At 38.6% G+C, this 17,805-nt stretch overlaps 1 protein-coding gene and 1 pseudogene across 2 annotated transcripts in view; both read left to right on the top strand.

Annotated features, from left to right (window-relative positions):
* Nucleotides 1–17,805, top strand: part of DGKE (diacylglycerol kinase, epsilon 64kDa) — a 25,542-nt gene that overhangs the window by 5,609 nt on the left and 2,128 nt on the right. The window contains exons 2-12 of one of the 2 annotated variants that reach the window (XM_014544835.1): nt 1,680–1,839; nt 3,996–4,115; nt 5,452–5,595; nt 5,879–6,036; nt 6,985–7,036; nt 9,214–9,327; nt 11,048–11,119; nt 12,294–12,421; nt 12,646–12,757; nt 13,189–13,412; nt 16,720–17,011. In XM_014544835.1, coding sequence (XP_014400321.1) covers nt 1,680–1,839; nt 3,996–4,115; nt 5,452–5,595; nt 5,879–6,036; nt 6,985–7,036; nt 9,214–9,327; nt 11,048–11,119; nt 12,294–12,421; nt 12,646–12,757; nt 13,189–13,368 — 1,240 coding nt within the window. In that variant the 3' untranslated portion in view covers nt 13,369–13,412; nt 16,720–17,011. Of the gene's footprint in view, nt 1–1,679; nt 1,840–3,995; nt 4,116–5,451; nt 5,596–5,878; nt 6,037–6,984; nt 7,037–9,213; nt 9,328–11,047; nt 11,120–12,293; nt 12,422–12,645; nt 12,758–13,188; nt 13,413–16,719; nt 17,012–17,805 lie in introns of those variants that run through there. The other variant, XM_005872541.2, reaches the window with a different exon arrangement.
* LOC102249643 lies at nt 7,282–9,205 on the top strand (annotated as a pseudogene).

The raw sequence follows: 17,805 nt of genomic DNA, 5'->3' as shown, positions 1-17,805 counted from the left end.
CTTTAATACAGTTCCTCATGTTGTGGTGACCCCCAACCATAAAATTATTTTCGTTGCTACTTCATAACTGTAATTTTGCTACTGTTATGAATCGTAATGTAAATATCTGATATGCAGGATGTATTTTCATTGTTACAAATTGAACATTATTAAAGCATAGTGATTAATCACAAAAACAATATGTAATTATATATGTGTTTTCCGATGGTGTTAGGCGACCCCTGTGAAAGGGTCGTTCGACCCCCAAAGGGGTCGCGACCCACAGGTTGAGAACCGCTGCTCTAACAGATCATGCAAATAACTCTTCTTTCAGCAGTAAATAGCAGTAATTACTTGACAGATCTGAACATCCAACCAGAAAAAAAAACAACCTTAAACTAGAAGGCTAAATTGTTGATCTGGGGGTGAAAGAGTAATTATCCTTTTTTTAAATTATTCATTTAACTATGACGTTTGTTTTCAGCCGGCCTGCAGTCATCTGGATAGCCAGAGCTGCCTTATCTGGGAGAGGATTAACTGCTGAGCAGATTAATGACAGGAACCCGGGACCTTGACCAGCACTGTTCCCTGCTGGTTTCAGCACTGGTCCAAACAAAGGCAGATCTGAATGTGCATGTCTTCTGTCTGTATTTCAAATGCAAACATATAGATTCATTTTGTATTAACAGCCACCAAGAAATGGACTATTTTACTGTCGTTAGTAATATTCACAGATGGGTATATAAGTGAAGATATTTTCACATGGACCCTGAGGAATGCTTCAAGGACCCAGGCCAGTGGGGCATTCAAGCACTAAGGACTGTAGGCCTCACGAACCTGCTTCAACCAAAGCACAAATGAATAATACACAGAACAGTTGTTCTAGATAGGCTTTTGTTTATGTGGATCAGATCTACTGATATTTACCATGTTATAAATTAAAACAGAACTTTTCAATATTCATTTTTAAAAGATTGATCATGATAACAAATACTGGGTGTGTGTTTTTTTAATTTTAGAGAGGAAGGGAGAGGGAGAGAGAGATAGAAACATCAATGATTAGAGAAAGTCATCGATCAGATGCCTCATGCATGCCCCACACTGGGGATCAAACCCGCAACCCGGGCATGTGCCCTGATGGAAATAGAACTGTGACCTCCTGGTTCATAGGTCAACACTCAACCAGTGAGCCACTGGCCAGGCTAAATACTGCATTTTTATCAAAATAAAATAAATGAAAATCTAAAGAAAAGAGTGATGTTAGTTGTGGTACATCTCTTTGGCTTAGAAGTCAGCTCAGAGTCTCCTATCTATTTCTGCATCAGTTTACTGATGTAGCACCTGTCATACAGCTTTTGGAAAACTCCACTGCACACTTTTGAGAGAATGGGGGTAAAAATAACATCATCATCATCATCATTATTTTTTTTTAAATGATATGAACCTCACAGACACCGTGAAGGGATCTTAGGAGCCCTAAACCATCTTTTAAAAACACTGTCAAACTGCCAAGTATGTTCAAACTTTATTGCTCTATTTTCACTATAGGTACAATTATAAATCTTTCAGTTGCCAGATTTTATGTTCAATAGTGATGACATTACTGTTTTAGGTTTTTTTGACAAAAATGATTCATCTGCAGATCAGTAAGCTACGGTTTTAAGTTACTCATTATTATCTTGGTTTCTTCCATCCCTCAGGTGCATTTGGTGTCAGAAAACTGTCCATGATGAGTGCATGAGAAGTAGCTTAAAGAACGAAACATGTGATTTTGGAGAATTCAGAAACCTCATCATTCCACCCAGTTACTTAACCTCTATTAATCAGATGCGTAAAGACAAAAAAACAGATTATGCAATGGTAATCAGAGTTCATTTGTCCTTATGTAATTGATTTCCAGGAAGTGGTTTAAGTCAGTGTGTGACCATTACAACTGTGTGTACATGAGAGAATCGTTATGGTAAACCATAAATCCCTACCCAGATCCTAGAAGTGTGCTACAAATGTGGGCTCTTGAGTTCTTTCATGTCTAAAAGGAAATGTTACATTAGTGGTTTCTAAATCACTGCCTGCTTCCAGATCACTTGGGGAGCGTTTTAAATATACAGGTTCCTGAACCCACTTCCATGACCATGTCTGATTTAGTAAGTAGGTCCCAGGAATGCATCCATGTATTTCTAAGGTTCTCAGATGATTCTGATGAACAGCTAGGATTGGGATTCATGATTATTGTCAGTGAAAAGAAAATGTAGATTTTCCTCACACATTGTTCTCGAAGAATTTTTCCGTTGGGAACTTTACACAGGGTGTCTAGAGATGCATTTACATTGCTCATTATATGATCCCACAAATAATGTTGAACATTGAAGCTGCTAACAGCACTTAACAGTATGTTTGTGTATGAAAACTGATGTAAATGTATCTCTCAGTCGTTATGTAGCTCTGAAGGAATAACTATAAATATTGGCATTGATTTTCTACATGAATATGCCAAAATGGTTAAACTCCTTTATTTTAAAATTAAATTGTGTCTTTTCCAAGTTAGGATTTTATATCTTAAATGCCATCTTTGTCAATATTCCTGCAAAAGAAAGGGGAATTTGAAAATTTAAAAACATTATGTTTAATGTTGTGGTACATTTTTTAAAATACGTTTTTACTGATTTCTTTTTTAGAGAGAGAGGGAGGGGAATAGAGAGAGAAGCATTGATCTGCTGCCTTCTGCATGCCCCCCACTGGAGATCAAGCCTGCAACATGGGCATGTGCCCTGACCAGGAATTGAACTTCAACCTCCTAGTTCATGGGTTGATGCTCAACCACTGAGCCATACTGGCCGGGCTGTGATACATATTTTTAAATGTACAATCCCTAGCCCTGTCCTGCGTGGCTCAGTTGGTTGGAGTGTCTCCCATACATTGAAGGGTCTCTGGTTTGATTCCCGGTCAAGGAACATACCTAGGTTGTAGCTTCAATCCCAGTCTGGGCATGTACAGGAGGCAACTTAATCAATGTTTTTCTCTCATATTGAAGTTTTTTTTTCACTCTCTCTTTCTCTCTCTCTCTCTCTCTCTGTCTCCTTTCCCTCTCTCTCTGGAATCAATAAAAAAAATATATCCTCAGGTGAGGATTTAAAAAATTATAATAAAGATAAGTAAATAAATGTACAACCGTTATGTATTTTAATTTACTCTGAGATCACAAGGTGTGAGAATTGCTAAGAAAAAACACACAAAACAACTCCATTCATGTTTCCATCCACAAGGAGAAGGGGAGAGGAAATAAATTGTTAGGTTAGAAAAAAATTAATTTCATTTGACTGGGCTTTGTACAAGTTTGGATTCTTTCATCTATTTCTGAGTACCCATTTGAAAAAAGCAAATAAACTTGCAAACTATATATTAGACTATATCCAGAAAAGGACAGTCAAAGTAAAAAAGCAGAGAAAGTCATTGTCCATTTTCTGAAAGGTCAAAAGAACTTGAAATGCATTGTCTAGGAGACAAGACTAATGAAAGATAATATGCTTCAGGTGTTTGAGCACAGCATTATAGGGAAAAACAAGTGAAATTTCTAGTTGCTTCAGAAAATGAAATTAGAACAATGAATAAAAGTTAATTGAAAGACAGATTTTTAACTCCATTTAAGTCAAGAATGTAATAATTTAGCAGTAGGATGGGCTGCCTTGTTAGTGAGTTCTTATATGCATATCTAAGCATACACTGGAGGACTTAACTAGAATAATGTACAAGAGAATTGTACATTAAGTGGAAGTTAAATTAGTTCATCTTTAAGGTCCCGTCCTGTTCTTTGATTTTTATATTGTATTTATTGTTCTGGGATAGTTGTTTTTCTCTCAGCAAATTACAGCACTGTTATCAAGAAATGAAAAATTGAGGGGTAGGGTAGGTGGGGGAAGGTATAGGAAGGATAAATGGTGATGGAAGGAGACTTGACTTGAGCATAATACAATGTACAGATGAGATATTTAACTCTTTCATTCACCTTAATTTTTTAGCTAGCCTCTAAGCTTGGGAAGCAATGGACTCCATTAATAATCCTGGCCAACTCTCGTAGTGGAACTAACATGGGAGATGGACTATTGGGAGAATTCAGGATCCTTCTAAACCCAGTCCAGGTATCTAAAGAGAAAACCTTCCTTTCAGAGTTAATCTTTTCATTTTAGCTTTTCATTTTCCCAAAATTGTAATGGTTATTAATTCTTTCAACCAGTATTCACCTGATTGTAGGAAAGAATAATAATTATAAGTATCAAACTATTCTAATATATTGAGAAAGGAACTCATGGTGAAGGTATAAAATGGTACAGCCATGTTAGATAACAGTTTGGAGGTTTCTTAAAAAATTAAACATATAGCCTGGCCGGTGTGGCTCAGTGGTTGAGTGTTGACCTATGAACCAGGAGGTCACGGTTTGATTCCTGGTCAGAGCACATGCCCAGGTTCAGTCTACCCAAGGGAAATGAAAACATGTTTCACAAAGACTTTTATGCAAATATTCATAGCAGCATTATAGCCAAAAAGTAGAAATAGCTCACCTGTCCAAGAAGCCAGATGCAAGGGGCCCATATTGTATGATTTGATGTATGATCTCCCCAGAAAAGGCAAATCTGTAGAAACAGTACATTCATGGTCGCCTGAGGTAGGAAATCGGAAGTAACTGCACCTGGACACTGAGGGATCTTATCAGAGCGACGAAAGTTCTAAAGTGCTGATGCACAGCTCAGTAAACTTCCTAACAGTCATCGAATTGTTCACTTGAAATGGGTGAATTTCATTAGATTAAATTATACTTCAATTAAAAAATAACGATAAAACGATTGCGCCATTGAGATTGAGGTTACGTGCTAGCAGCTTCTGCTTTGAAAAACTAAACAACCCATTGTGCAACAATCAGAGACGCACTGATGTTTTTCCTTCCAGTGTGCGTTTTTCCCTTTCAACATTATACATTAAGTAAAAAGGATGTAAAGGAAAAGAAAAGTCTAACATAGAGCCTGGCATATTGTTATAGATCAGTGCATTGCAGCCAGTCTTTTACTTAACCATGTCTATACCATCTAGAGCAGCGGTTCTCAACCTGTGGGTCGCGACCCCTTTGGGGGTCAAACGACCCTTTTACAGGGGTCGCCTAACACCATCAGAAAACACGTATATAATTACATATTGTTTTTGTGATTAATCACTATGCTTTAATTATGTTCAATTTTTAACAATGAAAATACATCCTGCATATCAGATATTTACATTACGATTCATAACAGTAGCAAAATTACAGTTATGAAGTAGCAACGAAAATAGTTTTATGGTTGGGGGTCACCACAACATGAGGAACTGTATTAAAGGGTCACGGCATTAGGAAGGTTGAGAACCACTGATCTAGAGGGAAGTCATGCTGACAAGTGGAGGACAGTGTTAGATAAAAATAATTGTTTTCTTTTCTTTCATTTTTAGGTTTTTGATGTAACTAAAACTCCCCCCATCAAAGCCCTGCAGCTTTGTACTCTTCTTCCTTATCACTCAGCTCGAGTACTTGTTTGTGGAGGGGATGGGACTGTGGGCTGGGTCCTGGATGCCATTGATGAAATGAAGATTAAGGTACCAGCCTCTAAGATCTGTGTGAGAAGTTAGGCTGAGTACTTGCCTTTCACACGAGCACTAAGATAATTATACAAGATTTTTGGTTAAATTTTTTATTTGCAGATGAATATGAGAAGACTACCAATTTGGTATATTATGATGAAGCAGTTAGCATAAACTTTAGCAAAACAACATTCAGTTGTTATATTTGTATCTTTATTGCTTTCATCATTAAGTTTTACCAAATTTATTACTGTACAAATAGAAGAGAAAAATCTGAACTCTATCTTCCATATTCTAGGGGCAAGAAAAATACATCCCACAAGTTGCAGTCTTGCCTCTGGGAACAGGCAACGATCTATCCAATACATTGGGCTGGGGCACAAGTTACACGGGTGAAATCCCAGTTGCCCAGGTCTTAAGAAATGTGATGGAAGCAGATGGAATTAAACTGGACAGGTAAGTTACACTTCCCCCAAAAAAGTAGAATTTTGAGCTTTGAGAATTTTGTTTGGTTTATAAATGAAGTCTTGTATAAGTTATAAAGTTCAATGTAATTTAAAAGTGAAAGACTATGTTAGTTGTACTTATACATAGATGATGATGTTTTATTTTGTTGCTGTAATATTTTCTTGTTATATAAGGACTGAAGTCACAAGTTAGGCTGAATACTTATCTCAAAATTTGCATACTCACAGATGTGCTTATTTTTTCAAATGCTATTTTATTTATTTTTTTAATATTTGTATTGATTTCAGAGAGGAAGGGAGAGGGAGAGAGAGATAGAAACATCAATGATGAGAGAGTAGAATTGATCAGCTGCCTCCTGCATGCCCCCTACTGGGGATCGAGCGTGTACCCTTGACCAGAATCAAACCCGGAACCTTCCAGTCCGCAGTCCACCGCTATATTCACTGAGCCAAACCAGTAGAGCTCAAATGCTATTTTTTTTTCATTTTATTTTATTTTATTTTAAATAAATCTTTATTGTTCAGATTATTACAGTTGTTCCTCTTGTCCTTGTCCATAGGTGTACGATTTTTGGCCAGACTCTTCCTGCAACCCCCACACTCCCTTCCCCCCTAGAATTGTCAGTCCATTTCCTTTCTATGTCCCTGATTCTATTCTATTCACCAATTTATTCTGTTTGTCAGATTTTTTATTCACTTGATTTTTAGATTCACTTGTTGATAGATATGTATTTGTTGTCACTTTATTGTACATAATTTTGATCTTTACCTTCTTCTTCCTTTTCTTAAAGAATACCCTTCAGCATTTCATATTCAAATGCTATTTTAATAGAAGGACCTTATCTCCCAGGCATCCAGAGTTGATTGCTATAATTGTAGCTAATTGGCAGTTAATTTGGAAATAATCATGAATTTTTTTAACTTCTCTGTTTTTCAGATGGAAAGTTCAAGTAACAAATAAAGGATACTACAACCTGAGAAAACCCAAGGTATGTGGTTGGTTTTTTTATTATTGATTTCAGAAAGGAAGCGAGAGAGAGATAGAAACATCAATGATGAGAGAGAATCACCCATCGGCTGCCTCCGGCACCCCTCCCCCAACTGGGCATGTGCTCTGACTGGAATTGAACCATGACCTCCTGGTTCATAAGTCGATGCTCAACCACTGAGCCACACCGGCCGGGCAACCCAAGGTATGTTTTTAGGGCTTCAGTTGGGAGTACTTTCAGCGATCATGATGGAGAGCCTTCACAGTATGAGATGCGGCACTGGTGGGGCACAGGGATGGAGGGCTTCCCTGTAGGGAGCTGCTCATGGAGCAGAAGAGACCTGTGTGCTTGGGAGTCAGGCACAGCTCCCAGGCTGGACTGTACAGAGTGCTGTGGGCGGGAGCAGCGCAAGGTGCTTAGTTCTGCCCTGGAAGCTCAGGCAGGGGAAGGAAGCCACATGTGAGTTGATCCTTAAAAGGTAAATACAATTTAGATCAACAGAGAAAGGATCAGTACTTTCCAGGCAGAAGAATAGAGACCAGAGGGTACAAATCATAGTTAGCAAATAGCAAATCATACAGACAGAGAGCAGATCTGTATTTTTAAAAAGATGCTCTGGCTCTCACCACATCACCGTCACCCGTGCATGGGCCACTCCTCACCTCTCCTCTCCTGCCGAAGTCCGGGGGACCAGAACTAGAAGCCAGGACCGTGTTCCCACACAAGCTAATGGCTTTCGACTACCACAACCCTGCTGGCTTCAATTGCAAAGATGAAACAGAATTTAGAAACTTTATTGTTTGGCTTGAAGACCAGAAAATCAGACACTACAAGACTGAAGACAGGGGTAACTTAAGAGACATCCAAAGCAGTGACTGACCCAAGTTCTTTGAAAAGCATCTCACAGATGTTAGCTGTCCTTTCAAGACTCAAGACTGACAAGAAGCAGTTGGCTGGCTTCTTGGTTTAGCTGTTAGACTTGAATGTGGAGATAATGCTGCAAAACACAGGGACTCGGTTCCTGATAATACAAAAAATACCAGCAATGCAGCTAAAAATGCAGAACCATTGATCAGTTGGGGTGTAAACAATCCCGACTTTACGGTGGGTGGAACGACTTTGACCTTCAGATTCAGCGTCTTGAGGATTACTTGGTAATGCTTAATGTAACTCATTCTGGCCCAGGAGCCTGACACGGGATGCCGCTGCTAAGCATCACACAAAGGGGGGCTTGCCTGTTGCTTTAGACAAGCACATTCTTGGTTTTGTCACAGGAGATGCAGTTCTTAATTCGATTGCTACACAGAGAAGAGCTCAAAGAGCCACAGACACAAATTAATGAAGCCATAGTAGCTGTTCAGGCAGTTACTGCCGATCCAAAGACAGACCACAGACTCGGGGAAGTGAAAGATGAACATTTTAAGATTTCAGCCTCTCACCTACTTGGAATATAGTTGGGAACTATGTATGGCCTGGTATGTCTTTCAAAATTAAACGCCACATTTTCAAGGGAAGAATCCCAGAAAATCGACTATTTTGAAGTAGAATTGACCAAGACTTGGCACCCGACTGGTACTAGGGGGAGAGAAAAAATAATGTATTTACTACTAGATTTCTAGTTTTCATGACTGGGTGCATGGAAATGACATTAAGATAGGAAAAATAGAGTTTCAGGTTTACGTAGGAAGAAAATGAGTTAGATTTTTGAGCTTCTCAACCTGAGGCCATGGTGCACTGAACAAGAAGCTGGACATTCAGGCTTATTCTCAGGAACAAGACAGAGCTGGAGATGTAGGCTGAGGAATCCAGGCTGGGCCGGGAGGTCAGATAAACTAAGGGGGTGCTGGGAGCCTGGGTTGAGACTGATAGAAGCAAATGAAACAGGAACACAGGAGTGGAAAGCCCAGGTGCAAAGTAGAGTCACTCTACTTGATGAGATCTGAGATGTAGCATATTAAACAGAAGTGGAAAGGGAAACTCACATCTATAATTATCAGCCTTTGAACTGAAGCTTTCTTTCTAAACATACTGGATAGCATAAAATAGCTCTATGAGGACAGGAAATGCAGAAAGTATTAAATTGTCATAAAGAACATAAAAACAGATTTACATATTGAATACATGACACGGGCTTAAACTGAAGCAAATCTCTTGCTAAATCTTACCCTTTTCCACAGGAATTCACAATGAACAACTACTTTTCTGTTGGACCTGACGCTCTCATGGCTCTCAATTTTCACGCTCATCGCGAGAAGGCACCATCTCTGTTTTCTAGCAGAATTCTTAATAAGGTGTGTTGGATAAAATAACATTTCCTGCTTACACCGAAGGTACAGTAAAAATCAATAGTTCCTTATATCTAGCACCCTTTCAAGTAGATTCAGACAGAACTAACTTAGGGAAACACTGGCCTGCTCTGTTTTGTGTAAGACTGTCAAATTATATCTTTAAGTGTATTTGATTAAAGTATTTTATAATTATGGCAAAATTTTTTGATTTAAAGTTGGAATGTTTTACAGCATATATTGCTTAAAGGCAACTAAGTCAAGTATACAATAGCTTATCTTACTTAAATGGCAACTGATATTGGAAAGAAATTTTAGGCAGGATACATTTTAGGTGAAGTTGTTAATGGAAAAAATAGATTCCACTGGCTTGGAAAAAACTGGGAAAGGCAGGTAAGGTAAGAGAAGGAGCACTTTTAACCACAAGCATCACTCTGGTTTCTAGTACAGGTTATTCTTTTGGTGGAAGTTTGGTCTTGGAGTTTTTTAATGACTGTTGGTGACTGCGCAATAGGATATGAAAAATAAATGCAAAACAATTTTGTTCCTGGTTCTGTTTTACAAATATTTCAGATTTACAAATAGTTTCCTTTTATTAATGTAGGTACTAAGGCAGTAAGTACTGCTGTTTATATCATTGGTAATTAACTACATTTTTAGTGCTTCCAATCAACTTTGCACCCTTTTTATATTCAAAAGCAATTATAAAATATTCCTAGATTTATCTGTATTACTTTCCTCAAGTAATCTGAAATTCTAGAAAAAGGTGGAATTTTTAAATTTTAATGTATTTCTTTATAAAATGTAGCTTTGTTGTTATAGCTTATAAAATATTCCTAGATTTATCTGTATTACTTTCCTTAAGTAATCTGAAATTCTAGAAAAAGGTGGAATTTTTTTATTTTAATGTATAATTTTATAATTTCTTTATAAAATGTAGCTTTGTTGTTGTAGTTGTTGTTGTTAATCCTCACTCACCCAAGGATAATTGATTTTTTGATTTTTTTAGAGAAAATGAAAGGTAAGGAGGGAGGGGGAGAGTGAGAAAGAAATATCAATGTGAGAGAGACATTGATTGGTTGTCTTCCACATGCCCCAACCAGAGCCGGGGATCCACCTGCAACCCAGGTATGTGCCCTTGACCAGGAATCAAACTCAAGACACTGCCCTAGCTGGTTTGGTTCAGTGGGTATAGTTTTGGCCTGTGGACTGAAGGGCCTCGGATTTGATTCTGGTCAACAGCACATGCCTTGGTTGCCGGCTTGATTCCAGGCCAGTCAGGGAGCATGCAAGAGGCATCAAGTTGATGTGTCTCTCACATCGATGTATCTCCACACCCCTCCCCCTCTCTAAAAACCAATGAAAAAATATCCTCAGGTGAGGATTAACCCAAAAAGAAATGTTTTAAAAAAAAAAGCCCCAAGACACTTGGGTGCACGGGCCAACATTCTAACCACTAAGCAATACCAGCCAGGGTGAAAACTTAGGTGTTTTATTTTTAATAAGCTGGGGGAAAACATTATTTAGACACAAACCACCTCTATCCCATATTCCCCCTGAAAAACAGGCTGAACTCAAAAGTAATGGTGCCTAATCCACAGTCTAATCCGCTCTGAGGAAACATGACTCAGCACTCAGGGCAGGGAGCTTTGGTTCTTTGTCTTTTTCTTGCTTACAGGACTTGTTAGATTGCTTTACTGTCATATTTTCTGTTTATTTCTCATAGGCTGTTTACTTATTCTATGGAACCAAGGATTGTTTAGTGCAAGAATGTAAAGATCTGAATAAAAAAGTTGAGGTAAGCTTTTAAAGTTTAGGTGCTCTCTGGATAATGAACATTGTTTTAACAGAAATGCTGAATTTCTGACATATTTTGCTAACATATATGAAGTATTTATTGTGTGCCAGACACTTTACTAACTACTTTATACACATTATCCCACTAAATTAAATAATTACAAAAACACATGTAAAATCAGGATTTGACCCCGGGTTTATATAGCTCCAGAGTCTGTTTTAACTCTATGCTAAACAATTTCCATTCATACATGATGACAAGTGTGAAATTATTTAACACAGTGCCTGACTCATCATGGACTCTAGGGGGAGGTTTGACCCAAATTTTAATTCATATTACCACATGCATCTCTTTTACAAAATAAAAATATATGAGCAGTAAAAATAGGATATTAACGATTGCTTACTGCTACAATATCCCTGACATCATAATATGGCAAAGACTTGTATATATTCCTTGCTTGCTTCCAAAAAGAATTTGTAATTGTTAATAGCACTGACAAAGCCATTAATACAGAGAAACCTACAACTAGTAAAATACGTAAAAAGGGAAGAGCTTACAGCCTTTGCAGCCACAGCACAGAGGAATGGCAAGATTGCCCATTAAAAAAGCTTCCTTCTGCTTTATCATATTTCCTTTGTGTTAGGCTGTGATAGCGTTGGTAGAATGAAGCATGGGAGGTATAGCACTTTATTTTTTTGTCTTATCCTTTATTTATACAAAAATATTAGTGAAGCCGCCTACAAAATGCACTGTCTTAGGTACTGGGGATACAGCAATGAACCCCTGTTGTCACTAACTTATAGTCTAGAGCAGCCGTCGCCAACCGGTGGTCTGTGGACCGCTGGTGGTCCGTGAGGTCCGAAAGGTTGGTGACCACTGGTCTAGAGAGAAGAAAGACATTCAAACCGCATTGCAATACAGTAAAAGAATGGGAGTTAACAAAAAGGATGTGATTGATGACCTTGTGGGGAAAATCCATTTGTTATCATTCGTTTATTATAATAAACATTGCACAGATGTGAGAGGCCAGATTACCATGAGTGAGGAAGTAGTCTTCTCTTACACATGCATCTCTCACATCTCATGTATATGAAAGTGGACGTGAATTCTAAGTGGATATGTCTGCAAATCATGTGCCCTGTAGTAACTAACTGCTTGGATTTCTTTAAAGCTAGAACTGGATGGTGAGCGAGTGGAACTGCCTAATTTGGAAGGTATTATTGTTCTGAACATTGGATACTGGGGCGGTGGCTGCAGACTATGGGAAGGGATGGGAGATGAGACTTACCCCCTAGCCAGGTACGTACATTTGCGATCTGCTGTTTTATGTCACTCTGTTCTGCTTTTAAGCAGTCTGTTCTTCATAGACTTTTTTTTTCCTCAGATTTCCTTTCTTGTATACCTCATTAATGTAAATATTTAATAAGTTGATGGTCCACCTATGTTAAAAAAAATAACTGTCCTAACATGGCTGATTTTATTTTATTGCATCGTATAATCCATATTTCCTTTTTCTAATTTAGGCATGATGATGGTTTACTGGAAGTCGTCGGCGTATATGGGTCTTTCCACTGTGCTCAGATTCAAGTGAAATTGGCAAACCCTTTCCGAATAGGACAGGCGCACACCGTGCGGGTAGGTGACCGTGCGTAACTGGCTGGTCGGTCCGTCCGTTTCTAAGCCCTCGATCTGCCGCTTTCCTTCAGCAGTGCTTACTCCTGTGTTAGGTGACCGTGCGTAACTGGCTGGTCGGTCCGTCCGTCCGTTTCTAAGCCCGCGATCTGTCGCTTTCCTTCAGCAGTGCTTACTCCTGTGCGGTCCATCAGCCTCCACGAGGGGCTTGAGTGGGATGGGGAAGAAACAGCAAATAGGGCCGTCAGTCCAGTTGAAGAAATAAAATGTTCATTGGGAAAGAATCCTTTAAACAAGGAAGGAAAATATATCCAGATTAATTTTCTCAGACTGAAATGCTAAGGAGGTTTAAGGACTGTGGATGATGTTTTAAGGAAGACCTTTCTGAGCTTTTTGGGGACTGACTTTTCTAATTCTTTGTTCCCTAATACCAGCTGATTTTGAAGTGCTCGATGATGCCAATGCAGGTGGATGGGGAGCCCTGGGCCCAAGGGCCCTGCACTGTTACCATCACTCACAAGACACATGCACTGATGCTGTATTTCTCCGGAGAACAAACGGATGATGACGTCTCTAGTAACTCAGATCAAGAGGATATCAAGGATACTGAGTAGCTGGATGAGGAAATGAAAACTTACAATAGAATGCTCACAAACAAGTAAATACATATTCATCCAAAAGTAGAAATTCCCTATCAACTTTTTAGTCTTCATTTCACCAGTAGTATGAGTACACATTTCTGTAAATATCATTCCAAAAACAGCCAAACTTCCAGTTGTTTACTAATGCCTGTTTTTTGGTTTTGTTTTAGCTAACACTTTGATCGTATGGTCCTCATTTAAAATGTCACAGAACTGTACATGAAGGTGAAGTGTCTTTATGCTTGAGAGTGAGGCTCACTGAAGGGTATCCCTCCTTCTTTATTCTTGAACCACACGTTTGATGGACATAGTATACATCCAACAAGATGTGGGTGGGAAAATCACTTCCATCTTAGTTTTTAATGTGGTGACACCTTAACATTTTCAAAATTAACTTGCTTTTTTGAAAGGGAACGGTTGGTTTCCAGCCAGTGTGGTTAAGCTGGGCCCTCCTGCAGCATGTGCCTCCTAAGATTTCCTACAGCCCAGCATCTAGTGGGTCCATAGTGTTTATTTCCAGGAAACCCTAAAAAGAGAAATGTAAAGGAAAGACTCTACTGGAAATTTTTGTTATGGTTTTTATTTTAGGAATTCTCTCAGACCCCCAAATGTTTGGTTAACCCCGGTAATGACCATGTTGAGCTGCTGAAATTCAGCATCTTGCTAGAACCCAAGGCAGCCAAGAGAGAGCCACACAGGCGAATTGGTGAAAATTAACATCATACTTCGAATTGAAAGTTATGGGTTCCAAGCTGGACAGTTCACTCACTTACTTCTCTTTTGATTAAAAGACAATGTAATCAATTCAAGAAAAGTGTAGTAAAGAAAATTTACTAGTCATATTAATTTCTCAAAAACAGTTTAATAATGAGTAATAAGTGGTCTTCTTACAATAGTCTTTTGTAGCCAAAGTACTTAACAGAATTTCCCCTTGGGGCAATGACAGAATCCTCTGCTAAAAATGTTTCTATCGTATTTATTTTTAAGAGAGAGATGTATTTTTTTTACTTATTTATTTTCTTTATTGTGGTAACCTGTGTCTAGTGTTTATAGTATATAGCTTTATTTAATAAGTTTATTGATCACATAAATTCTAGTCACAATCAGAAATGTGGCCTATTGACTAAGTAACTAAAACCCATAATTTAATTCCCCTGACAGATATTCTCATTCTTTAGAAATACTCCTCAGTTTAAAAGGGGGGTGGTGAAAGCGCTGACAAACTACTCTTAGATAACTGAATGTTTTGTTTCACTGTTTTATTTGACCCTCAATTGCCAAAACCTTACTGAAGGGCTAGTCCCATGGTTATCCATTAGGGGTGCTCTTCTGTTGTTAACCAACCTGCTCCCTCCTTCCGGGGTTCAGCAGACCCACTGGGTCTCCAGCCTGGTGTTTCTCTAACAAATGCCCTGTCTTATTGCTCTTTCATAACATTAACCTCTGAAAGATTAAAATGTGTCCCCCAAAACATTAGCTCTCCTTAAGGATCTATTATGAATCTGTCATCCATGAATTACTGTAAACTTAAATTTCAGTCACTAAAGGTAAGGCCCAGGAACAACCTACTGCTGATTACAATGCTTAGTACATTATATAAAGTACTTTCATTCTGCTTAAATTAACTCCCAGATCTCATCAGGAAATGTTAAAGTCTAGTACTGAGAGATTTCTGTGAGCAGATCTGGTCTCACCTTATTCATGCACCCATATAGTGATGGGAGATCATGTTTTGAGTATAATGAGTTTTATTCTTTAATTCATGGTCAGAATTGTTCCACATTATCACCTTTTACAAATATGGCTGAGCAAAAGTAAAGTAAGCTTACAGTTGTGAGTTGGCAAAACACATTATTCTTGTATTATTTATTAATTATTGTATTATTTTTCCATATAAACTAATGTAAACCTACTTTTATCCACCCCTGTATACTGTTAAATTCACTTGCAAATACATATATAGGCATGTGTCTTCTTTTAAATAATCTACAATTTACAAGACTCATGTTTACAAGTTACATATTAGGGTAGCGATTGTTTACGCTACCGGGGATTCTACACATTGCAAAAGATAATCTGCCCCAAGATTTTCCTGTTTCATTTGAAATTGTCTTGATTTTTTTTTTTTCCAGAGAGGAAGGGAGAGTGGGAGAGAGATAGAAACATCAATGATGAGAGAGAATCATTGACTGGCTGCCTCCTGCACACCCCACACTGGGGATCAAGCCTGCAACCCGGGCATGTGCCCCAACCGGGAATCGAACCATGACCTCCCGGTTCATAGGTTGATGCTCAACCACTGAGCAACTAGCTGGGCTTGATTTTTTTTTTTTTTAATAGCTTCTATATTCTCAGGAAGAAATATACCAAGTAAAGCATATCTCCATGTCTGTCTTGACTTCTCTCATCTTTTATTGTCCTCACACATTCCTAACTCCTGGTAGACTTAGTGGCTTAAATACTGAATACCTGGCAGCTCTCATGGATCCATTGTGTAAGTAAATGGTGATCATTCCCATGCTTGGTTACATTTAATAGAAACCTGACTGACTTGTAAGGTTGTCTAATGGGAAGAGTACATGACCTTAAGTGCGTTTTAGGCTTCTGCAACAATTAGCTGTGAACCTTAATGTCACTAATGTTTATAAAAAGTTTATAGTCAAAAGTATTTATTTTTATTTGTTAAGGTGTGTCAGAAACATGTATAGTATTTGCTTTTTGAAATGTGTTTGCCTACTTAGAGTTGTAGAATAGACTGTGACTCAGAAATTGTAAAGTCCTTTTTGCACTGTCAAAATGAATACGACCAGCATGTCGAAGCAAAGATAGTTTGCATTTGCAATATAAAGCAAAATTGTATTTAACGTACATTATGGAATTTTTAATTGCCAACAACTAAACTTTGAAGGTTATATTAATTTACAGATTCCTGTGGATCCGAATACATACTCTGCATTGTTCAGCTGAAAAGCTCAATAGAATGGGTGACAGTTTTGGGTGGTTTTCCCTTGAAATGATAATACTGAATCAAGAACCAGCACTTTATATTCACTTTTTTTCTTAATTCTGCCTAATTGTGGACAGTGAAATGTAGGTAGGTTTCTTTTAAAAATTTAGAAATTTGAAAAGAAAACATAGTAGTTAGGTTGCTTTTCTTGTTCCTCTAGCATTGTCCAGGCAAGCTGGCATCCAGGTCAGATGAGATTGGGAGGAAATGCCTGGAGTAAGAAAAGGCCTTTGTGCAGTGGATGACGATGACTCATAAGGACATTTGCTCTCATTTCTCCAGCTCTGGCTCTCTCTCTTTACTTTGATCTCCTGCAGGCAAATGGGCAGTCATCTGTAATTCTGTTCTATGCACAGTTAGAGCAGCCTGGGCCTCTCGCCTGATCACTCTTGCAGGAGAACTGACTGAATCAGATCTCTGAATCCTCAGGACTGAGGACGCTTGTGAGGCTCCACGTAAGCAGCCAGCTGGCCTCTTGCACTTTCTCGCCCTCTGGCCACATGCTGTGTACCTACCACTTAATTACCCTGTGTTAATTGCTTTTGTTGTGTTGGGTCTGTATTGTCATTGCCTACAGACAGAAATGTGAATTAAAGCATTTGAAATGTTGAAGATGTCTGGTTTTTAATACAATTAAAAATGCAACACTTACTAGTAAAAAGTATGATCCTGCCCTGGCCTGTGTGGTTCAGTTGGGTGAGCGTTGTCCCATGCAAGAAGTTGCCAGTTCAATGCCCGGGTTGCCAGTAGGGGGCGGGCAGAAGGCCAACCATCAATGTTTCTCTCCCTCTCCCCTCCTCTCTCTAAAATAAATAAAAACTTTTAAAAAAATATATGATCCTATGTTTTTTGACACAACAATGAGAGAATAAGTGGCTTTGAGTTAGTTTCACGGAAGATGGTCCTTGGACAAACATGATAAGTGGCAAATTCAGGGTCAGATTCTTTTGGATGAAAACATATATAATTTATTTTGTATGGCTCCTGTAGCCTAGAGGCATAGAGTGTATACACACCTGAGTGACACACAGGAGAAACATAAAATAAATGAGGTGCATTCATCTCATTTTCAGTCGGTACAGTGGAAAGAGTATAGAATTTATTGAAATATCCAGGTTAAAAACCCAGCCTCTGCCACTATTTAACATTGGACAAGTTACTTGTTCTGCCTGAGCCTCAATTTTCTTTATAAACTTGGAGTTCATGCCCACCTCGGGGTTGCAAACTCAAATGCTCAGAGAACAAGGCAGCTGACCAGGGCAGGAGTGTGGGAGGCTGCAGTGAGCCAGAGAGCAGCTGATGGCAGGAAAGCAGGGGCATGAGGGCAAAACAACTCCCAGAAGAGAGAGACGCCGCCTCTGTCATCTAATTTTTAAATAGTGGTTGGCAACAATGATTACAGG

Source organism: Myotis brandtii, unplaced genomic scaffold (genome assembly GCF_000412655.1).
Source record: "Myotis brandtii unplaced genomic scaffold, ASM41265v1 scaffold383, whole genome shotgun sequence".
NCBI classification, from domain to species: domain Eukaryota; kingdom Metazoa; phylum Chordata; class Mammalia; order Chiroptera; family Vespertilionidae; genus Myotis; species Myotis brandtii.
Note: the sequence above shows the minus strand (reverse complement) of the source record. Positions and strands in the feature narration are given on the sequence as shown.